This window comes from Manis pentadactyla, chromosome 3 (genome assembly GCF_030020395.1).
Source record: "Manis pentadactyla isolate mManPen7 chromosome 3, mManPen7.hap1, whole genome shotgun sequence".
NCBI lineage: Eukaryota > Metazoa > Chordata > Mammalia > Pholidota > Manidae > Manis > Manis pentadactyla.
This window is the reverse complement of record NC_080021.1, coordinates 194,790,345-194,815,464: the sequence shown is the minus strand read 5'-3', so window position 1 is coordinate 194,815,464 and position 25,120 is coordinate 194,790,345. Positions and strand designations below refer to the sequence as shown.

At 37.5% G+C, this 25,120-nt stretch overlaps 1 protein-coding gene across 1 annotated transcript; it reads right to left on the bottom strand.

Annotated features, from left to right (window-relative positions):
- Positions 1 to 1,213: 1,213 nt before the first annotated feature.
- Positions 1,214 to 3,469, bottom strand: LOC118921488 (olfactory receptor 13D1-like). Its single transcript, XM_057498897.1, has one exon. The coding sequence runs from the start codon at positions 3,305 to 3,307 to the stop codon at positions 2,363 to 2,365; it is 945 nt and encodes a 314-aa protein (XP_057354880.1). The 5' UTR covers positions 3,308 to 3,469; the 3' UTR covers positions 1,214 to 2,362.
- Between the last annotated feature and the right edge of the window lie 21,651 nt (positions 3,470 to 25,120).

The window sequence follows — 25,120 nt, the reverse complement described above, 5'->3', positions numbered from 1 at the left end:
GCTCCTTCTGTTGGGAGTTCTGTGTACTTTCGTGTTCTGAATGATTATTTCCTCCCCCAGTTTGGGGAAGTTTTCTGCAATTATTTCTTCAAATACACTTTCTATCCCTTTTTCTCTCTTCTTCTTCTTCTGGTACCCCTATAATGCGAATATTGTTCTGTTTGGATTGGTCACACAGTTCTCTTAATATTGATTCATTCCTGGAGATCCTTTAATCTCTCTCTCTATCAGCTTCTATGCATTCCTGTTCTCTGGTTTCTGTTCCACCAATGGCCTCTTGCATCTTATCCATTTTGCTTATAAATCCTTCCAGAGATTGTTTCATTTCTGTAATCTCCTTCCGGATATCATCCCTTAGCTCTTGCATATTTCTCTGCAGCACCATCAGTGTGTTTGTGACCTTTATTTTGAATTCTTTTTCAGGGAGATTGGTTAGGTCTATCTTCCCAGATGTTTTTTCAGGGAAGGATATCTGGGTTAGTCTGGTCTGTATCAAATTCTTCTAACTTTCATGGCGATAGAGGTAGTTGTGGGAAGCTGGAGCATGTGTTGGCTGGGAGAATGTCCCTTCTTGCTAGTTGTGGCCTTGCTCTCCTGGGAGAACAGCAACCCCTAGCAGCTTGTGCTGGGCAGCTGCATGCAGACGGGGTTTCTAATTCTTGCCCAGCCACTGTGAAAGCAGCTCTGCCCTGCTGCCTCAGGCTGCTGTTCCACTATGGCGGAGCGGCATCAGAGGGGAAATGGGTGGGAGGCTATTTATCTCCATGAGGGGCCTCCGAGCTGTGCTGCCACCCAGGGGGTTAGGGCCCCCGGAGTTCCCCAGGATTCCAAGCTGCTGGGCTAAGTGTCCCAGGACGTTTTCATCCAGCTGTGGGGTCCCTGTCCCTCTAAGTATTTCAAAAAGCACTTGATTTTCTTTGTCCCAGGGGCGCTGGCTGTGTGGATCCACTTGCAGGTTTTACTGTCCTGTTTCCCTAGTATCCAGCACCCCACACACTGTGTGTCTGCACTCCTGTGTGGATGGCTAGGGCTTGGTGTTTAGCAGTCCTGGGCTCCCTCTCCCTCCCCTCTCTGGCTCCTCTCCTCCTGCCAGGAGCTGGGGTGTGGGGCACTCTTGTCCCGCTGGGCCGAGGCTTGTATCTTACCCCCTTCGTGAGGTGCTGGGTTCTCGCAGGTGTAGTTGTATCCTCGCTGTTGTCTTGTATCTTCTGGTCTCTCTTTTAAGGATAGTTATATTTGGTGAATTTTCAAAAATATATATGGTTTTGGGCGGAGATTTCTGCTGCTCTACTCATGCTGCCATCTTGGCTCCAGTCCTCCTTATATGTATTTTTGACTTCAAAAATGAGAGTGGGTGGAGGGGGATGTTAAGCAAGGGGATGTATTAGGATTCATGTGGCTATAAGTGGTAAAAATCTAACACAATTTTTTTCAAAAATAGTAATTTAAATCATATATATAAAATGTAGAAAGGTCAGTGTGATCATTGTAAAATCTGGTTTCAGGAGTTAAAATGACAATGTCATACACATTCTCTATCTCACCTCTACTTTCCTTCTCAGTTAGACTCTCCCACATATTGGCAGAGATGACCAGCAGGAGCTCAGCGTTTCTATTCTACCAGCTGAGAGAAAACTGAGATCAAGAGAACCCAAGTGTCAGCACTGCTGGGGTTGACTCTAATTAGCCTGACTCAGGTCATTTGCTATGCTATAACAATCACTATGAGTAGAAGAATATACAGCTTAAAAATTATTTCTTAGTTAATTTACTTACTTACTAGGCTTATTTCCATGCTTACCCATATATCCAGAAAGTTAGGTCAGTCCCATGCTGTACAACATGGACTGAGGTAGTAGGGGAACATTGCTTCCTCAAAAGAAAACTATGCATTCATTCTCTACATATTGGTCAGCTCTGCAAATTGTTTAGCAGTATTGTGCAGGGATGCTGCATAACAAAAACAATAAATACAATTTCAAGGAGACTGAGAAAGACAAGGACGATAGAAGGAAGGAGGAGAAAGGAAATATATCGAGGAGAGAGGAGAGGGGAGAACAGAAGAGAGAAGAAGGAATTGAGAAAAGACAAGGGAAGACAGAGAAAGAGGGATTGATCTTTAACAACATCATGACCTTCATGGGAGCAATTAGGAAAGATGCTTAGAACAGGAAGCCCAGCAGATAAGGAACTATTTAGAATATTTTCATAAGCATTTTATGCTGAAAGAATGGAATCTCATATTTGGCTTTGTGAAAATAAAAGCTGTCCTAACACTAGTTTTGCAATATTATCTTTGAATACAAAAGACAACATCTGTTCTCTCATCTAAGATTATCATATGCCTCTCAGTCTTTCATGTTTAAAATAAATGTAGGTGTCTTCTCAGAACTTTCTTCACAGCTTCTTTCACCTCGTTATTCCTCAGGCTGTAGATGATGGGGTTTAACATTGGGGTTACCACTCCATAAGACAGTGCAATGATCACATCAGAGGTGTTTGTGACCTTTGACTTGGGCTTCATATACATGAAAAGGGCTGAACCATAGAATAAAATGACTACAGTTATGTGGGCCGAACAGGTAGAAAAGGCTTTTTTTCTTCCCTCAGCAGAACTAATTCTAAGGATGGAAGAGATTATGAAAATATAGGAGATGAAAATTAACAGCAGAGGAATCACTAGTAAAACAATACCCACCCCCGTCATGATAAGCACATTAATGGTGATATCTGAGCAGATGAGTTTAAGAAGGGCCAAGATCTCACAGGTAATGTGATCAATGACATTATTACCACAGAAAGGTAGTATTATTGTCATGATACTTTGCAGTAGGGACACCATACAGCCTATGGTCCAAGACCATGCAGCCATGTGCACATACAGCACCCTGTTCATGATGATGGGGTACCTCAGTGGGTTGCAGATGGCCACATACCGATCATAGGCCATCACAGCCAGGAGGACGCACTCAGTGAGGCCTAATCCAAGAGAGATAACCATCTGTAGAGCACAGCCAGTGAAGGAGATGGATTTTCTGTCAGATACAAATATAACAAGCATTGGAGGAATGGATGACGATGTGTAACAGATGTCCAAGAATGAGAGGTTTCCGAGAAAGAAGTACATGGGGGTGTGGAGGCGAGAATCCAGTATGCTGATGATAATGAGGAGACCGTTTCCCAGGAGGATTATCAGGTACATGATGAGGCAGAGCACAAACAGAAAATGCTGGAGCTCTGGGTATTGGGAGAGTCCCACCAGAAAGAATTCAGTCACCACAGAGTAATTCCCCATCTCTATGTCCATGTCATCTTCAGGGTTTAGAAAAGGACAAGAGTCAGAAGAATTTGAATTTTTGATGTAGAGTTACCAAATCACTTTCACTTCCATAATTTCATTGTATTCTTAGAACAGCTCCTGAAATCAGCAGGGAGAGGAGAGGGATATTATGTTAACTTTATTAATGGTGAGACAGGCACTGAGATATCTCCACTACTGAGGCTTACATAGCAGCAAGTCTGTGAATTGTTCTGGAAGGTTCCAGGCTCCTAATGAAATAAGATCTAGGAGCAAACTCCCTTCAAAAGTGGATAGCTGGAGGAGCCAAGATGGTGCCATGAGTAGGGCAGCAGAAATCTCCTCCCAAAACCATATATATTTTTGAAAATACAACAAATACAACCATTCCTAAAAGAGAGGCCAGAAGATACAGTACAATGGTCAGTCTAAACCTACATCTGCGAGAACTCAGCACCTCATGAAGGGAGTAAGATACAAGCCGCAGTGCGGGGGGACCTGAGCACTCTCCCCACCTCAGCCCACCGGCGGAAGGAGAGGAGTCAGATCAGGGAGGGAGTGGGAGCCCAGGACTGCTGAATACCCAGCCCTAGTCATCTGCACCGGGAACACCGACACACAATGCATGCTGTGCTGGATATTAGGGAAACGGAACAGTAAAACCTGTGAGCGGGTCCCCGCAGCTGGTGCCCCTGGGACATAAGAAAAGCGAGTGCTTTTTGAGAGTCTTAAAGGGACAGGGGCTTCATAGCTGGATGAAACTGTCCCAGCACACCCAGGCCAGCAGCTGGGAATCTTGGGGAATTTCAGGTGCTCCAGTCCCCTGGGAGGCAACACAGCTCTGAAGACCCTCACAGTGATAAACAGCCTCCTGTCCATTCCACCTCCTGCGCAGCCCTGTCACAGCAGGGGAGCAGCCAGAGAGTGGCCGTGCCCACAGCAGCTGCCCAGAGCCTCCTCCACAGCCACCTGGGCCAGACTCAAAGGCCCTGCTGGTGCACAGCAGACCAGCACAGAGGAAGCTGGGACAGGGTGCCAAGGGTCACTGTTATTGCAGGAGAGCACACATACGCACCTGCCACTCCCTATAGGGCACTGGGCTGCCCTGAAGGCTGCTCTGTCTGACACGGCTCAGGAAGTAAAACGGGAAGCTGCTCCCCATGTGTGGGTAACCGGCACAGGCAGTGGAGAAGGGCAAGATGCAGGAAGGGACATTGTTCTCATAGCTGACACATGTGCCAACTGCCTATGACTACCTCTGTCATCATGAAAAGGCAGAAGAATTTGATCCAGTCCAGAATTACCCAGAAAAATCCCTTGAGGGAGCCTGAGGAGGTAGATTTAACCAATCGTCCTGAAAAAGAATTCAAAATAAAGGTCATAAACATGCTGATGGAGCTGCAGAGAAATATCCAAGAGCTAGAGGATCAAGTTAGGAGGGAGAATACAGAAATAAAAATATCTCTGGAAGGATTTAAGAGCAGACTGGATGAGGTGCAAGAGGCCGTTAATGGAATAGAGATCAGAGAATAGGAACACAGAGAAGCTGAGCCAGAGAGAGATAAAAGGATGTCCAGGATTGAAAGAATATTAAGAGAACTGTGTGACCAAGCCAAATGCAACAATATTCACATAATAGGGGTACCAGAAGAAGAAGAGAGAGAATAAGGAACAGAAAGTGTATTTGAAGAAATAATTGCTGAAAACTTCCCCAAACTGAGGGAGGAAATAGTCTCTCAGACCATGGAAGCCCACAGAACTCCCAACACAAGGGACCCAAGGAGGACAACATCAAGACACATAATAATTAAAATGGCAAAGATCAAGGACAAGGACAGAGTTTTAAAGGCAGCCAGAGAGAGAAAAATGGTCACCCACAAAGGAAAACCCATCAGGCTATCATAAGACTTCTCAGCAGAAACCTTACAGGCCAGAAGAGAATGGCATGATATATTTAATGCAATGAAACAGAAGGGCCTTGAACCAAGAATACTGTATCCAGCATGATTATCATTTAAATATGATGGAGGGATTAAACAAATCCAAGATAAGCAAAAGTTGAGGGAATTTGCCTCCCACAAACCACTTCTACAGGATATTTTAAAGGGAGTGCTCTAAATGGAAGCACTCCTAAGGCTAAATAGATGTCACCAGAGAAAATAAAATCACAGCAAAGAAAGCAGACCAACCAAATACTAACTAAAGGCAAAAAATAAAATAAAATACTCACAAAAGCAGTCAAAGGAAACACAAAAGAGTACAGAATAAAATATCTAACATATAAAGAATGGAGGAGGAGGAATAAGAAGGGAGAGAAAGAATCATTAGACTGTGTTTATAATAGCTTAATAAGCAAGATAAGGTAGACAGTTAGATACAAAAGAAGCTACCCTTGAACCTTTGGTAGCCACAAATCTAAAGTCTGTAATGGCAATAAGTACATATCTTTCAATAATCACCCTAAATGTAAATGGACTGACTGCACCAATCAAAAGACACATAGTAACAGAATGTATAAAAAAGCAAGACCCATCTATATGCTGCTTATAAGAGACCCACCTCAAACCCAGAGACATGCACAGACTAAAAGTCAAGGGATGGAAAAAGATATTTCATGCAAACAATAGGGAGAAAAAATCAGGTGTTGCAGTACTAGTATCAGACAAAATAGACTTCAAAAAAAGAAAGTAACAAGAGATAAAGAAGGACATTACATAATGATAAAGGGGTCAGTCCAACAAGTAGATATAACCATTATAAATATATATGCACCCAATACTGGAGCACCGACAGATGTGAAACAAAGACTAAGAGAATTAAAGAAGTAATTAGAATGCAATGCATTCATTTTAGGAGACTTCAACACGCCACTCACTCCAAAGAACAGATCCACCAGACAAAAAATAAGTAAGGTCACAGAGGCACTGAACAACACGTTAGAACAGATGGACCTAATAGACATCTACAGAATTTTACACCCAAAAGCAGCAGGATACCCATTCTTCTGAAGTGCACATGGAACATTTTCCAGAATAGAGCACATACTTGGCCACAAAAGAGCCTCAGTAAATTCAAAAAGATTGAAATTTTGTGAACCAAATTCTCAGACCACAAAGTTATAAAACTAGAAATAAATTGTACAAAGAAAACAAAAAGGCTTACAAACACATGGAGGCTTAACAATATGCTCCTAAATAATCAATGGATCAATGACCAAATTAAAATAGAGATCAAGCCGTATATGAAGACAAATGACAACAACATCAGAAAGCCCCAACTTCTGAGGGACGCAGTGAAGGCAGTTCTAAGAGGAAAGTATATAGAAATCCAGGCCTATTTAAAGAAGGAAGAACAATCCCAAATGAATAGTCTAAAGTCACAATTATTGAAATTGGAAAAAGAGGAACAAATGAGGACTAAAGTCAGCAGAAGGATGGACATGATAAAGACCAGAGAAGAAATAAATAAAATTGAGAAGAATAAAAAAAATAGAAAAATCAATGAAACCAAGAGCTGGTTCTTTGAGAAAATAAATAAAATAGATAAGCCCTTAGCCAGACTTATTAAGAGGAAAAGAGACTCTACACACATCAACAGAATCAGAAACGAGAAAGGAAAAATCATGACAGACCCCACAGAAATACAAAGAATCATTAGAGAATACTGTGAAAACCTATATGCTAGCAAGGTGAAAAACCTAGAAGAAATGGACAACTTTTTAGAAAAATACAACCTTCCAAGACTGACCAAGGAAGAAACAGAAAATCGAAACAGACCAATTACCAGCTACAAAATTGGACTGGTAACTACCTAAGAGAAAAACCCCTGGGCCAAATAGATTTACCATGGACTTTTATCAAACATACAGAGAAGACATAATACCCATTCTCCTTAAAGTTTTCCAAAAAATAGTAGAGGAGGGAATACTCCCAAACTCATTCTATGAAGCCAGCATCACTTTAATACGAAAACCAGGTAAAGACCCCACAAAAAAAAGAAAATTACAGACCAATATCCCTGATGAACATAGATGCAAAAATACTCCAAAAAATATTAGCAAACTGAATCCAAAAGTACATCAAGAGGATCATAGATCAGATCACTTGGGATTCATCTCAGAGATGCAAGAATGGTACAACATTCGAAAATCCATCAACATCATCCTCTACATCAACAAAAAGAAAGAGAAAAACCACATGATCATCTCCATAGATGCTGAAAAAGCATTCGACAAAATTCAATATCCGTTCATGATAAAAACTCTCAACAAAATGGGTATAGAGGGCAAGTATCTCAACATAATAAAGGCCATATATGACAAACCCACAACCAACATCATACTGAACAGTGAGAAGCTGTAAGCTTTTCCTCTAAGATTCACATTATAGGGAAGAAGACAGGGTTGACCACTCTCCTCACTGTTATTAAACATAGTACTGAAGGTGCTGGCCATGACAATCAGACAAAACAAAGAAATACAATTCATCCAGATTGGTAAAGAAGAAGTGAAATTGTCACTATTTGCAGATGACATGATATTGTACATAAAAAACCCTAAAGACTCCACTCCAAAACTACTAGAACTAATATCTGAATTCAGCAAAGTTCCAGGATGCAAAATTAATACACAGAAATATGTTGCTTTCCTATACACTAACAATGAACCAGCAGAGAGAGAATTCAGGAAAATAATTCCATTAATAATTGCCTCAAAAAAGAATAAAATACCTAGGAATAAACCTAACCAAGGAAGTGAAAGACCTATACTCTGAAAACTGTAAGACACTCTTAAGAGAAATTAAAGAGGACACTAACAAATGGAAACTCATCCCATGCTCTTGGCTAGGAAGAATTAATACTATCAAAATGGCCATCCTGTCTAAAGCAATCTACAGATTCAATGCAATGCCTATCAAAATACCAACAACATTCTTCACCGAACTGGAACAAATAGTTTTAAAATTCATATGGAGCCAGCAAAGACTCTGAATAGCCAAAGCAATCCTGAGAAGGAAGAATAAAGCAGGGGGTATCTCGCTTCCCAACTTCAATCTCTACTACAAAGCCACAGTAATCAAGACAATTTGGTACTGGCACAAGAATAGACCCACAGACCAGTGGAACAGAATAGAGAGTCCAGATATAAGCCCAAGCATATATGGTCAATTAATATATGATAAAGGAGCCATGTACAAAAAAATGGGGAAATGACAGCCTCTTCAACAGCTTGTGTTGGCAAAACTGGATAGCTACATGTAAGAGAATGAAACTGGATCACTGTCTAACCGTATACACAAAAGTAAATTCGAAATGGATCAAAGACCTGAATGTAAGTCATGAAACCATAAGTCTCTTAGGAAAAAACATAGGCAAAAATCTCTTGGACATAAACATGAGCGACTTCTTCATAAACATATCTCCCTGGGCAAAGGAAACAAATCCAAAAATGAACAAGTGGGACTATATCAAGTTGAAAAGCTTCTGTACAGCAAAGAACACCACCAATAGAACAAAAAGGCATCCTACAGTATGGGAGAATATGTTCATAAATGACAGATCCAATAAAGAGTTGACATCCAAAATATATAAAGAGCTCATGCACCTCAACAAACAAAAAGCAAATAATCCAATTAAAAAATGGGCAGAGGAGCTGAACAGACAGTTCTCCAAGGAAGAAATTGAGATGGCCAACAGACACATGAAAAGATGCTCCACATTGCTAGTCATCAGAGAAATGCAAATTAAAACCACAATGATATATCACCTTACACCAGTAAGGATCGCCACCATCCAAAAGACAAACAACAACAAATGTTGGCAAGGTTGTGGAGAAAGGGGTGCCCTCCTACACTGCTGGTGGGAATGTAAACTAGTTCATGCATTGTGGAAAGCAGTATGGAGGTTCCCCAAAAAGCTCAAAATAGAAATACCATTTTCCCCAGGAATTCCACTTCTAGGAATTTACCCTAAGAATGCAGCAGCCCAGTTTGAAAAAGACAGATGCACTCCTATGTTTATTGCAGCACTATTTACAATAGCCAAGAGATGAAAGCAACCTAAGTGTCCATCAGTAGATGAATGGATAAAGAAGAGGTGGTACATATACCCAATGGAATATTATTCAGCCATAAGAAGAAAACAAATCGTACCATTTGCAGTAACATGGATGGAGCTAGAGGGTATTATGCTCAGTGAAATAAGCCAGGCAGAGAAAGACATGTATGAAATGATTTCACTCATATGTGGAGTATAAGAACAAAGAGAAACTGAAGGAAAGAAACAGCCACAGAGTCACAGAACCCAAGAATGGCCTAACAGTTACTAAAGGGAAAGGGACTGAGGATAATGGGTGGAAAGGGAGGAATAAGGGGGGTAAAAAAGAAAGGGGGTATTATGATTATCATGTATAATGTGGCGGAGGGGGCGGGGAGGGCTGTGCAACACAGAGAAGACAAGTAGTGATTCTACAGCATCTTACTACACTGATGGACAGTGACTGTAATGGGGTTTGTGGAGGGGACTTGGTGCTGGGGGGAGTCTAGTAAACATAATATTCCTCATGTAATTATAGATTAATGATACCAAAAAAGTGGATAACTAAGAATCTCTTTATTAAGAGTATTTAAAAATATTACTTCATTTCAATAAAGCTGTCTAGTTTAATATATATATATATAATCACAACTACATCACTTATCGCCCGTATGACTCTTTTAACTTACTTTTCTGAAGTCTCAGGTAGGTAAGCTGGTTGTCTCAGGTAGTAGTGTGGGGCAGAGGGAGAATCCATAACTCTTTGGCACTTTGTTGTGAGAATTAAATTAGATAACACATATCAAGTGACTGGCGTAGTAGGTATTTCCAACATGTCATCTAAAATTATACATAATGTATTGGAATACAATATAATAAAATATATGATGTAATATAAAGATAGTAAGTATTTATATATTCATAAATATAATAAAATATAACTTCTAGGTCCATTAGACTGATCCAGATGGAAAAAAATTGCTTTAGTTTTATTTTTTAAACCAAGGGGGTTAAAGTTTGGGACAATAATTGAAGGACTGTGATTAGTTTCTGATACAGGTAATAACCTGATCCAGTCTATAAACTGGATAGATATCTCTCAGATGGGAGGTAGGACATGGAATTTGCTCTCACTTAGTATGTTATTTAGTAATGTCTTTCTCCCTAACTTTTGTAATTTTCTATATTCTTTTTTCTTTCTTTGCCACTTATCTCTGACATGCATATTTTGCATTTTTCCAGGCCAAGTCATATCAGTTTATAAGTACTTATTCATACATATTTTCTCTCAATTTTTATATTTGCTAGTTTAGAATGAATAGCCATATCTTCCATATTATTTTAGTTTTTGGCCATGAGACTTTGATATCTGACTGGACTAATAATGGCTAATTTTTACTGAGTACTTTGTCATAGGCACATTACATAGTTGTAAGTTCATTAACTCATTCAGTCTTCAGTGCAACTCTTGATAACATTTTTTTGCACACACTTTTCAGGGAAGGAAACAAGAGATAGAAGTTTAAGTAACCTGTCCAAGGTTACAGAGATAGCATGCTAAAGGCAGAATCCAATATCCAGTTTTCTAGTTCTGAAGTTAGCTCTCTTAACCATTTGACTAGACAATCTCTCACAGATTCCTACACCAATTCTGAGAAAGAAACTATTTAAAATTGTTCTCTGCTGTGTTAAACTGAAATGGCAAGCATCACTTGCTTGTGTTATTTCTGGTGTTAAGTGATATGATAGAGAACTCTGAAGGCTAGATCAGTTTCTTTTCTCTAATGTCTTTTGGGTGTGATGCTCATAGATTTTTATGTGTAGCAAGCAATTTTGCAATTATGAGAATCAGATAATCAAGAATATGATACGAGAATCCTTACCATAACATTGTCTATACCAATCACACACTTGAAGTCTTCTAGCTTTCATCTTTATTCTGCAAATCTGTATATACTTCAGGATGTTTAAATGCCCTAAATCTTGCTTTGCCTGCCTTTTCCAGTGTAACTCATTTTTTGCCAAGATCTGTTTACTTATAACTTTATTCTACATTATTAAACACTCAACTGTGCTTCGATTGTTTCATGTTTATTTTGTGAAGGTGCCCAAACATATTTATAGACTTATTATATAAAGGACTATATGTTATATTTTATTATACTACCACTGTCATAGCTGTGTTCACTGGGTTGTGTAGGTAGAATGAAAATATTTCATGCTGAACATATATGTTCTCTCAAAGAGCACACATTTTCTTTGACTTTTGTGTATCTAGGGAGTTTGAAGACATGGATGAGAGGCTTACTCCTTGGCGTGTCAAAGAGGGCAGCACTATATGACTGACTCAGATGGAAAAAAATGCTTTAGTTTTTTTCTCCTGTCCCTTCCCTTCATTATCATTTTTCTTCCTGTTAGAGAGTGTCCCCCAGGCAGTGATTCTGGTAAAAGCCTTAACAGAAGAGATGATGATTCCAATATCTTAGTTTATTGGAAAAAATTCCCTTCTTCCTGCTCCTCCTTTCCTGTCTTCAGTCACATTGGCACATGGACTTATTTCCACAAAGGAATCAGTTAATTCAGAAGGTCTAAATTGTTTGAAGATATTTGTTGTGACGGAAGAGAAAGAGAAAGAGAAGGAAGCAGAAGAGGAGGAGAAGGAGCCATTTTTTACTCTTAAAGAAAATGCAGCAAACTTAAAACTTGTATCCTGAGAGTAGGGTTGTTAAGGAGAAAGGAATGAAAGAGGAATGACTGTCTTTCTCTGTGTTCAAAAATGGATATTTATCCAGAATCCAGGGTGAATAACAGCAAAACAGGAACTTCACTAAAAGCAACTAATCCATGACAATTTGCTTTCTACATGATAACCTCATGACAGGTCCTCTAGCCACTCCTCCAAGCACAATGTCACTCCTAAGTCCCTCTAATGAGAAATTCTGAAGCTGTTACTGATAGCCTCAATGCTCTGAAATGACCGTGCTGAATTTTGTTTAGTCTCCGTAAAATACTGCAGTGTTTCTTTATTCATTCGTTCATAATGTTTTCGTACATGTAAAGGCTTCTACCAACTAGATACTATCTTTTCTAGGAAAACTTCTTAACCAATCGTCTATGTTGGAAGTCCCTGCTATGTGCTGTGTACTTTCTTAACATCCTTCATTTATTCTTTTATTCAACACATACTGTATCACATATACTGTGATATGTAATAGGGATCTCATTGTGAGTACCAGACTTTTAAAATGGACTCTTGATATGAAATGCTAATGGTATTTATTTCATACATTTCAGAAACAAATTATTTATGTGCTATGTAGCATGTTCCAATACAAAAAAGTTATGGAACATTTTTCAAATGATTTTTTCAAACTAAAATTGCTCTTTACCCAAAACTGTCAAATAGAGAATAAAACTATGATCTTTTCTATTTATGAGTGCATAATCAGAGAATACAAAGTACATCTAAACTGAACACTCAAATGATGTCATCTATTTTTATTAATGGGTGGAATTCCAAATTCTTGCTTAGAAATCTATAATACATGAGACAAATAGGTAAACAAACATAAAATACATGCTTAAAAGGAGTGCCAAAACGTACTATTCATTCTTGATGAAAAGTCTTAGTAATCTAGACTTAGGAAGAGAAATCATTAAGAGAAAGATTATCTGTCTTAAACTGTTGGTCAACATAATTCCCAGTGGTGAGATGCTGGAGAGATTTCCCTAAAAGCCATTCAAAATGCATTACTATTACTATTTAATGTTTTTCCCCTAAAGGATCCAACAATAGTATAGAAAAACAAAAGTAAATGATGTTGTATGTAATATATTTCAATTTAAAGCATGCTTTATCTGTCTTAAACTGTTGGTCAACATAATTCCCAGTGGTGAGATACTGGAGAGATTTCCCTAAAAGCCATTCAAAATGCATTACTATTACTATTTAATGTTTTTCCCCTAAAGGATCCAACAATAGTATAGAAAAACAAAAGTAAATGATGTTGTATGTAATATATTTCAATTTAAAGCATGCTTTAACCTTGTATTTTCTCTAGAATGCTGAAATTCTGTCATGTAATGGTTACAGTTACATGTGAAGACATACCATCACATGTGTATCATCAATGCAAATGGTAGCCCTGGAGAAGAGTTAAGGACAAGGGACAGTGGTCATGATATAAATAATATTATATGAAAAAATGGAAGTTTTGGTATAATATAAATGGTCACAATGATATACATATAGTGCTTGAAGGGTATAGTCCCAAAATAATAACTGTAGTTTTCTCTGGAATGTGGGATTTGGGGCATTAAAATATTTCCCTAATTTCTTTATATTTTCAAAATAATTCTTCCTGAACTCTATTTTATGATTATTAATATCAGAAATAGTATTTTCAGAATTTCCTGCGAATGGGACAGTAGCTAAGATGTCCAGGACTTTGGCCCCTGTTTTCTCTAAAACTCCAAGTAGGAAATAAAAGAATCAATGGAGAGGAATTGGAGAGGGGATTTTTACATGGACTAATTTGATGCAATCTAGTAATCTGAGTTCAGCCAGTCACTCTCACTGATACATCCACCATCAGCAGACATACTGACACAGCCTCAATTTTTGCAAAAGGATTCTAGAACCCACTATTTGCATGTGGCCCAGCTCAGCAGTGCAGATAGGATGCTGGATAAAGCATCCAACAGTACCACACACACAAAAAGTTCAAGAGAGGCGCTACCTGGTGGGTAGGAGGGATCCTGGGCAAACAGCAGGAGCTCCTGTTACCTTTTCTCTTTCTTCCATAAAAAGGTAAAATTATTTGTCCTTCTTTAGGTTAGTTGTTCTCTCTCCAAGGCTCGGTCCTTACATTGTTCCTCACCATTGGGCGTCACCTGTGGGAAGAAAGCAACCTCTGCTTGGGAGTGTGATCACGAAGCAGTCACCCTTCTCCCCATGTTTACCAACAGGAGAGAGCAGTAGCTTCTTGTAAAGCGCAGGTACTCACGCAGACTCCCTGATTTAACCCAGGGCACATTCTGAAGCAGAGCATGGCACTCACTATGGCAGATTTCCACAAGAGGAAATATTCGGCACTGAATATTGCACCCCATGTCCTTCTTCATCTGGCTTTTCTTACTGTTTATAAAGCACTCTTGTTCTTCACAATATAACATCTCTGGCCGACCATCCCGAATGCTTGTTCGAGTAAGTGACTTTGTAGGAGCTCTAAAAGGACGTGATGATGAGTAGTACTGGGGAATTTAGAATAGGTCATTGTCTCCCTTTTCTAAGTGGTGTTGAGAACCATTCTGAATTTTTTTTCACCATCTTGTAGGAGCCTCTGTATGAACAGGAGTCTCACTTCTGAGATTGATGAGATCATGCTACCCTGTGTATTGTAAATTATTTCTTGGGCTGTAGCATGGAAGCCTACTGTTTGTGCTTCAGCGTTTGTTCTTATTGCTAGTAAGGTATCTTCATGGACAGGTACTATATTATAATTGAAAGAGCAGTTGTCCTGGAGTCGGAGGACCTACAGCTCAGTGTGGGCCCTGTGGCCTCGTTGCCGTACAAACCTTGAGCAGGACACTTACCATGGACACGATGTACAATGTGGTAACAGTACTCATTTTGCAGGGTTGACGTGAGGATTAGTATAACTCACCTGAATTATCTTGGTACTGAGGGAGTGCACAATACATGTTAGTTTAGTCTGCACTCCTAGGCTGGCATTCGATTTTTCTATGGAAAAGAGAAACAGATAATGCCAAAATGTAAATCTTCCTTTCCCATGATTTTTCACTGTTTTATTTAAATATTTTCACCTAGAATAAACCATTCAGAATTCCTAATTACCATATCTTCTCTCCTTTCTCAAAATAACTCTTCCCAACTGTGCTCATCTTCCTCATGTAAGCATCAGTGAAGAATCATCACATCTCCTCTTAACATAGATAACATGGTTTATTGAGACTACTGTCTTCAGAACAAGAAAGCTATTTTAGATGCAAGCTTGGAGATTTTTATTCAGCATTCCCTTTCACCAGTGTTTCACCAGCTTTTTCTGTCTACATACGAAGTTTCTGCAGCTATTCCTCCTTAGATGAGTTTGAATCTTAGGTCTCTTCTCCTTGAGCTACAGTCATGCTCTAGAACCCACAGGCGGGTGTCCTATAATGTGAGGTGACTGCTTGTAGTGATGAGGGGACAAAAAATAAAAATAAAAAAGCTTTCATCCCAGTAGAAAGTCATGTTATATAAATTTGTATCAGTACTAAATCAATCTGCCATATGAGTACTCTCACCTCTGGGCCCTAAACATTTCCAGAGGGCACGCCAGCGGCTCTGACACCAATTTAAATGCTCCTTTGTTTTCATCTGAGAGACTCTGAAATCCCAGAAGTGATTTAAAGTTGAACATTTAAATCTTGCTGTATTAGGAAAAACTTTTAAATAGATTAGAAATGATGTCTGAAAGTTCTAAATTACACCTTATTAAAAGCTGTATTTCTTTTTATATATTTATTTATTAAGGATGCATTGATATACAATCTTAGGAAGGCTTCACGTGAGCAACATTGTGGTTACTACAATCCCCCTATTATCAAGTCCCCACCACATAACCCTTTATCACTGTCCATCAGCATAGTAAGATACTATAGAGTCACTACTTGTCTTCTCTGTGCTATACTTCCTTCCCCGTGCCACCCTCTATGTTATGTGTGCTACTCTTAATATCCCTTAATCCCCTTCTCTCTCCCTTCCCAACCATCCTCTCCAACCCCTTTTCCTTTGGCAACCCCTAGTCCATTCTTGGGTTCTGTGAGTCTACTGAAAAGCTGTATTTCTTATTAGAAATAATTCTTTCCCTGATTACAGAAATGATATATTTTCATTGTAGAAAATTTGGGAAGACCAGAAAAGCCTAATGGAGCACAATTTCAGAGATAACTGTTGATATTTTGATTATTTTTATTCATATACTAAGTGTAGTGGAAACTTGAGAGCACACTGCATTTCCTGTTTTATAACTTGCTGTTTAAAATTAATAATATATTGTATGTATTTTCTCATGTTATTTTATTAGACAATTAAGATGAATGTCACATTTTTTAATGTGGTAAACAGGGATGGTGGTGAAACACATGTAACAAGTGGATACAAAAGAGTTTCTTGTTGAATACTTGCAAGTTTCTACTTTTTTTTGTTTTTGGTGTTTTGAAAATGATAATGTTAGAGAACTGGAACAGAGCTTCCCTTCACTATCTAGTGCTTATTAGTAAATGTTAGGTTTTAGTATTTTAATTTCCTCCACATTTATGTTTGTTCAGTACCTCCACAAATGTATGGGCTGTAGTTAAGAAAGCATTAATTTAAACAAGGAGACTTTGGGCTCTATAAATATTATTTATCTATAAAAATTATCTCATGAAATAAGGAGACGGAACACATAATTCTATCTATCTATCTATCTATCTATCTATCTATCTATCTATCTATCTATCTCTTTATTTATTTATTTATATTAAGGCATCATTGATAGACAAGCTTATGAAGGTTTCACATAGCAACATTGTGGTTACAGCATTCACCCATATTATCAAGTCCCCTCCGAACTCCATTGCAGTCACTGTTCATCAGTGTAATATAGTGCTATAGTGTCACTACTTGTCTTCTCCGTGCTGTACTGCCTTCCCCATGAGCCACCTACATTATGTGTGCTAGTCATAACGCCTCTCAATGCCCTTCTCCCCTCCAGTCTCCACAACCTCTTCCCTTTGGTAGCCGCTAGTCCCTTTGTTAGTCTGTGAGTCTGCTGTTGTTTTGTTTCTTCAGTTTTGCTTTGCTGTTATACTATACAAATGAATGAAATCATTTATTTGTCTTTCTCCACCTGGCTTATTCACTGAGCATAATACCCTCTAGCTCCATCCATGTTGTTGCAAATGGTAGATTTTGTTTTCTTCTTATGGCTGAATAATATTCCATTGTGTATATGTACCATGTCTCCTTTACTCATTCATCTATTGATGGACACTTAGGTTGGTTCCATATCTTGACTATTGTAAATAATGCTGCGATAAACATAGGGGTGCATATGTCTTTTTGATACAGGTATCATGTTTACTTCGGGTAAATTCCCAGAAGTGGAATTCCTGGGTCAAGCAGTATTTGTCTTTTTCATTTTTGGAGGAACCTCCATATTGCTTTCCACAATGGTTGAACTAATTTACATTCCCACCAACAGTGTAAGACCGTTCCCCTTCTCTTCATCCTCCCCAGCATTTGTTGTTCCCTGTCTTTTGGATGTTGGTCATCCTAACTGGTGTGACATGATATCTCATTGCGGTTTTAATTTGCATTTCACTGATAATTAGTGATGTGGAGGATCTTTTCATGTGCCCGTTGGCCATCTGAATTTCTTCTTTGGAGAAGTGTCTGTTCAGATTCTCCACCCATTTTTTAATCAGGTTATTTGCCTTTTGGGTGGTGAGGCAACTGATGTCTTCATATATTTTGGATGTTTACCCCTTGTCAGATATGTCATTTATGAATATATTCTCCCATACTGTAAAATGCCTTCTTGTTCTACTGATGGTGTCCTTTGCTGTACAGAAGGTTTTAAATTTGATGTTGTCCCACTTGTTCATTTTTGCTTTTATTTCACTTGTCTGTGGAGATGTGTTCAGGAAAATGTTGCTCATGTTTATATTCAATAGATTTTTGCCCATGTTTTCCTCAAAGACTTTTATGGTTTCATGACTTACATTCAGTTCTTTGATCCATTTTGAGTTTACTGTTATGTATGGAGTTAGACAATAATCCAGTTTCATTCTCTTATACTTAGCTTTACAGTTTTGCCAAGGCCATTTGTTGAAGAGGCTGTCATTTCCCCATTGTATATCTGTGTCTCCTTTATTGTATATTAATTGGCCATATATGTGTGGGTTTATATCTGGACTCTCTGTTCTTTTCCATTAATCTATGGATCTGTTCTTGTGCGAGTAGCAAATTGTCCTGATTGCTTTGGCTTTGTAGTAGATCTTGAGGTTGGGCAGCTTAATCCCCTCAGCTTTATTCTTCCTTCTCAGGTGTGCTTTGGCTATTTGGAATATTTTGTGGTTCTATTTGAATTTTAGAACTATTTGTTCTAGTTTGTTGATGAATACTGTGGGTATTTTGATAGGGATTGCATTGAATCTATAGATTGCTTTAGGCAGGATGGCCATTTTGACAATATTATTTCTTTCTATCAATGAGCATGGGATGTATTTCCATTTATTGGTGTCTTCTTTATTATCTTTCTGTTGTATCTTGTAATTTTCAAGGTATAGATCTTTCATGTCCTTGGTTAGGTTTATTCTTAGTTATTTTATTCTTTTTGATGCAATTGTGAATGGAATTGTTTTCCTGATTTCTCCTTCTGCTAGTTCATTGTTAGTATATAGTATTGCAACAGATTTCTGTGTATTAATTTGTATCCTGCACATTTGCTGAATTCAGTTATTGGTTCTCGTAGTTTTGGTGTGGATTCTTCAGTGTTTTTATGTACAATATCATGTCATCTGCAAACAGTGACAGTTTCACTTTTCCTTACCAATCTGATGCCTTTTACTCCTTTGTGTTGTCTGATTGCTGTGGCTTAGGACTCCAGTACTATGATGATTAAAGTTTTGAGAGTAAACATCCTTGTCTTGTTCCCGATTTTAGAGGAAAAGCTTTCAGCTTTTCACTGTTAAGTATGATGTTGACTGTGACTTTGTTGTATATGGCCTTTATTATGTTAGGCACTAACCCTGTATACCCATTTTGTTGAGAGTTTTTATCATGAGTGGGTATTGAATTTTGTCAAATGCTTTTTCAGCAACCATTGAGGTGATCATGTGATTTTTGTCCTTCTTTTTGTTGATGTGGTGTATGATATTGATGGATTTTTGAATATTGTGCCGTCTTTGCATTCCTGGAATAAATCCAACTTGATCATGATGGGTGATCTTTTTGATGTATTTTTGAATTTGGTTTGGTAATATTTTGCTGAGTACTTTTGCATATGTTCACCAGGGATATTGGTCTGTAATTTTCTTTTTTTGTGGTGTTTTTGCCTGGTTTTGGTATTAGAATGATGCTGGCCTTATAGAACGAGTCTGGAACTATTCTCTACTCTTCTTCTCTTTTGAAAACTTTAAGGAGAATTGGTATTAGCCCTTCTGTACATGTTCATTAAAATTCAGTGGTAAAACCTTCTGGTCCATGGGTTTTGTTCTTAGATATTTTTTTGATTACCAATTCAGTTTCATTGCTGGTAATTAACCTGTTAAGTTTTTCTGTTCCTTCCTGGGTCAGCCTTGGAAGGTTGTATTTTTCCAGAAAGTTGTCCATTTCTTCTAGATTATCCAATTTGTTAGCATATAATTTTTCATAGTATTCTCTTATAATTCTTTGTATATCTATGGTGTCCATGGTTATTTTCCCTTTTTCATTTATGATTTTGCTTATGTGTCTACACTCTCTTTTTTCCTTGGTAAGTCTGAATAGGGGTTAACCTGTTTTATTTCCTTGAAGAACCTATTTCTGGTTTCATTGATTCTTCCTATTGTTTTATTGTTCTCAATTTTATTTATATCTGCTCTAATCTGTATTATGTTCCTCCTTCTACTCACTCCCGGCCTCATTTGTTCTTGTTTTCCTAGTTTCATTAATTATGAGTTGTGACTGTTTATTTGGGATTGTTCTTCTTTGTGAGGTAAGCCAGTATTGCAATATACTTTCCTCTTAGAACTGCCTTCCCTGCATCTCACAGGTTTTGGGGTGTTGAGCTGTTTTTTCATTTGTCTCCATCTTAAAATCTGATTTTTATAAATATTCTGATACATTTCTCTTCTTGTTGTCCTCTCCTGTTTTCCATCCATCCATATACATTACAAGTCTCAGTATTCATCAGTACAGAAAATTGAGTTTTACAGGGACCATTAAAATTTATTTTTAATTTCTCTCTTGTAGTAGTTGTAAATAACCTATTAACAAGTTTTTTCTTTTTAAATAGTCTTACTTTTCCCTAGCGATGTTTAAAGGAATATGTAAGGTCATTTTTTATTTCTTTTTGACCCTTCAGTAGGGTCTATCTTGTGTCATTCATTCAAGAGGTATGTCCCTGATAAATTTTATATGAAAATTTGTTCAACATTTTATTATGAAAATTTTTATACATAAAGCAGAGAGGAGAAGATTTTAGCATGAATACTGATATTTCCACTGAGTATATTCTAACATTACGATTTTTCTATATTTGATTTTCACATATCTATGACCTCTTCTCCTCTCTATTGCTTAATTCATTCTGCTTGCATTTCAAAGTACCTTACCAACTTAAATGCACATATCCCTCAGTATGAATATCATTAATAAAGATTTAATATTAACTAGAATTAAGTATTTAGTTGCAGTTTTTTGTTTTGATTTAAAATTTATATAAATGTAGAAGAAAAACCTACTCAGTTTTGACAAATGCATACAGGTATGTAATCCAAACTCCTGTCAAGATATAGAACATTAGCATAATCTTAGAAGAGTTCCCTTATGCCTCTGGCTGATCTTTCCCTTCCCTGACTCTCTCAAAGCAACCACCTTTGTGATACTTTAACACTATTGAACAGTTTTATCTGTATTAGAACTTGAACAACACTCTTTATTTTTTGAAATATAACCCATTTCCCCCCAGTTTTTCCATCTTTTTCAATATACAGATGGCTGTGCATAATATATACAACTTAATTATTTGGTAGATAAGTATACACTCATAAAGCTATCCCTAGTCTGTGCCACAAACCTATCCCATCACCTTCAAGTTTCCTCCCACCCTCCTCTTAGAAAATTGTTAAGACATTTATTACGGCATTGTGAAGTATTGGCACCATGCTGTGCAGTAGATCTCTAGGACTTATTCATCTTTTATAAATTTATGTTAATGTTTTAAAATATCTTGAGAGCTTAATAATACAACCTTTAAAATTTTTAAGAGGTTACTACATTAATAACATTAATAATTATTTATGGAACTGAATTACTTCTATCTGAGGGTATACCAAATGGAGTTACTCAGGAAGAAGTATGGCAGTGTAAAATTAGAAACTTATTGCTTGGACTTTAATAAGTGATGCTTTCCAGTAGTAGAATTTTATTACTGCCTCTCTACAACCAACAGCATATTGGAAATCATTGATTATGGTAAAGTACACAGGAAATGCACTAAGCACTTAGATCTGTTTGGAGACAGAAATTCATCATAATATAAAAAAAAGAGAGAAAAACAAAAACCATACACTTACATAGCAATTGGCAATATGTAACTAGCAATTTGCAGTACGTTCTGGAGAAGAAAAAAACTTCACAGAAATCATTTGCGAAGAACTATGTATTAAAATGACCTTTGCATTTTTTTATTGTTTTTATTTATTTTTAATTTTTAAAATTTTGATATCATTAATGCACAATTACTTGAACAACATTATGGTTACTAGACTCCCCCTATTATCAAGTCCCCCCCACATACCCCATTACACTCATTGTCCATCAGTGTAGTAAGATGCTATAGAGTCATTATTTGTCTTCTCTGTATATACTGCCTTCCCCATGTCCCCACCCCGCTACATTATGTGTGCTAATCGTAATGCCCATTTCCCCCCTTATCCCTCTCTTTATACCCATCCTCCCCATTCCCTTTCCCTTTGGTAACCATTAGTCCATTCTTGGGTTCTGTGAGTCTGCTGCTGTTTTGTTCCTTCAGTTTTTTCTTTGTTCTTATACTCCACACATGAGTTTTATGGTTTCATGACTTACATTCAGGTCTTTGATCCATTTTGAATTAACTTTTGTTTATGGGGTTAGACAATAATCCAATTTCATTCTCTTACATGTAGCTGTCCAGTTTTGCCAACACCAACTATTGAAGAGGCTGTCATTTCCCCATTTTTATGTGCATGGCTCCTTTATCATATATTAATTGACCATATATGCTTGGGCTTATATCTGGACTCTCTAGTCTGTTCCACTGGTCTATGGGTCTGTGCTTGTGCCAGTACAAATTGTCTTGATTATGGTGGCTTTGTAATAGAGCTTGTAGTCAGGGAGAGTAATTCCCCCTGCTTTATTTCTTCTCAGGATTACCTTGGCTATTTGGGGTCTTCTGTGGTTCCATATGAATTTCAGAACTATTTGCTCTAGTTCATTGAACAGTGCTGTTGGTGTTTTGATAGGGATTGCATTGAATCTGTAGATTGCTTTAGGCAGGATGGCCATTTTGACAATATTAATTCTTCCTAGCCAAGAGCATGGACGAATTTCCATTTATTAATGTCCTCTTTAATTTCTTTTAAGAGTGTCACATAGTTTTCAGGGTATAGGTCTTTCACTTCCTTTGTTAGGTTTATTCCTAGGTATTTTATTCTTTTTGAGGCAATTGTGAGTGGAATTGTTCTCCTGATTTCTCTTTCTGCTAGTTCATCGTTAGTGTATAGGAATGCAACAGATTTATGTGTCCTAATTTTGTATCCCGCAGGTTTGCTGAATTCAGATATTAGATCTAGTAGTTTTGGAGTGGATTCTTTAGGGTTTTTAGGGTTTTGTATGTACAATGTCATGTCATCTGACAACAATGACAGTTTGACTTCATCCTTGCCAATCTGGATGCCTTTTATTTCTTTGTGTTGTCTGATTGCCATGGCTAGGACCTCCAGAACTATGTTGAATAAAAGTGGGGAGAGTGGGCATCCTTGTCTTATTCCCAATCTTAAAGGAAAAGCTTTCAGCTTCTTGCTGTTAAATACAATGTTGGCTGTGGGTTTGTCATATATGGCCTTAATTATGTTGAGGTACTTGCCCTGTATACCCATTCTGTTGACAGTTTTTATCATGAATGGATGTTGAATTTTGTCGAATGCTTTTTCAGCATCTATGGAGATGATCATGTGGTTTTTGTCCTTCTCTTTGTTGATGTAGTGGGTGATATTGATAGATTTTTGAATGTTGTACCACCCTTGCATCCCTGGGATGAATCCCACCTGATCATTATGGATCATCTTTTTGATGTATTTTTGATTTAGTTTGCTGGTATTTTGTTGAGTATTTTTGCATCTATGTTCATCAGGGATATTGTTCTGTAATTTTCTTTTTTTGTGGTGTTCTGCCTGGTTTTGAAATTAGAGTGATGTTGGCTTCATAGAATGAGTTTGGGAATATTCCCTCCTCTTCTACTTTTTGGAAAACTTTAAGGATGGGTATTAGGTCTTCACTAAATGTTTGATAAAATTCAGCAGTGAAACCTTCTGGTGCAGGTGGTGTTTTGTTCTTAGGTAGTTTTTGATTACCAATTCAATTTCTTTGCTGGCAATTGGTCTATACAGATTTTCTGTTTCTTCCTGGGTCAGCTTTGCAAGGTTGTGTTTTTCTAGAAAGTTGTCCATTTCTTCTAGGTTATCCAGTTTGTTAGCATATAATTTTTCATAGTATTCTCTTGTAATTCTTTGTATTTCTGTGGTGTCCATGGTGATTTTCCTTTCTCATTTCTGATTCTATTTATGTGTGTAGAGTCTCTTTTTTTATTGATTAGTCTGACTAGGGATTTATGTATTTTGTTTATTTTCTCGAAGAACCACTCCTGCTTTCATTGGTTCTTTCTATTGTTTTATTCTTCTCAATTTTATTTATTTATGCTTTAATCTTTATTATGTCCCTCCTTCTACTGACTTTGGGTCTCATTTGTTCTTCCTTTATAGTTTCATTAATTGTGAGTTTAGACTGTTCATTTGGGATTGTTCTTCTTTCCTGAAGTATGCCTGTATTGCAATATACTTCCCTCTTAGCTGGCCTTTGCTGCGTCCCACAGATTTTGTGTTGTTGAATTATTGTTATAATTTGTCTCCATATATTGCTTGATCTCTGTTTTTATTTGGTCATTGATCCATTGATTATTTAGGAGCATGTTATTAAGCCTCCATGTGTTTGTGGGCTTTTTCGTTTTCTTCGTGTAATTTATTTTTATTTTCATTCCTTTGTGTTCTGAGAAGCTGGTTGGTACAACTTCAATCTTTTTGAATTTACTGAGGCTCTTTTTGTGGCCTAGTATATGATCTACTCTTGAAAATGTTCTGTATGCACTTAAGGAAAAATGTGTATCCTGTTGCTTATGAATGGAGTGTTCTGTACATGTCCGTTAGGTCCATCTTTTCTAATACGTTGTTCAGTGCCTCTGTCTCTTTTCTTATTTTCTATCTGGTTGATCTGTCCTTTGGAGTGATTGGTGTGTTGAAGTCTCCTAAAATGAATGCATTGCATTCTATTTCCCCCTTTAATTCTGTTAGTATTTGTTTCACATATGTAGGTGATCATGTGCTGGGTCCATAGATATTTATAATAGTTATATCCTCTTCTTGGACTGACCCCTTTATCATTATGTAATGTCCTTCTTTGTCTCTTGTTACTTTCTTTGTTTTGAAGTTCGTTTTCTCTGATACAAGTACTGTAACTTCTGCTTTTTTCTCCCTGTTAGTTGCATGAAATATCTTTTTTCATCCCTTTACTTTCAGTCTGTGTATGTCTTTGGGTTTGAGTGAGTCTCTTGTAGGCAATATATAGATGTTTCTTCATTTTTAATCCATTCAGTGACTCTATGTGTTTTGATTGGTGCATTCAGACCATTTACATTTAGGATGGTTATTGACAGGGATGTACTTTTTGCCATTGCAGGCTTTAGCTTTGTGGTTACCAAAGGTTCAAGGATAATTCCCTTACTA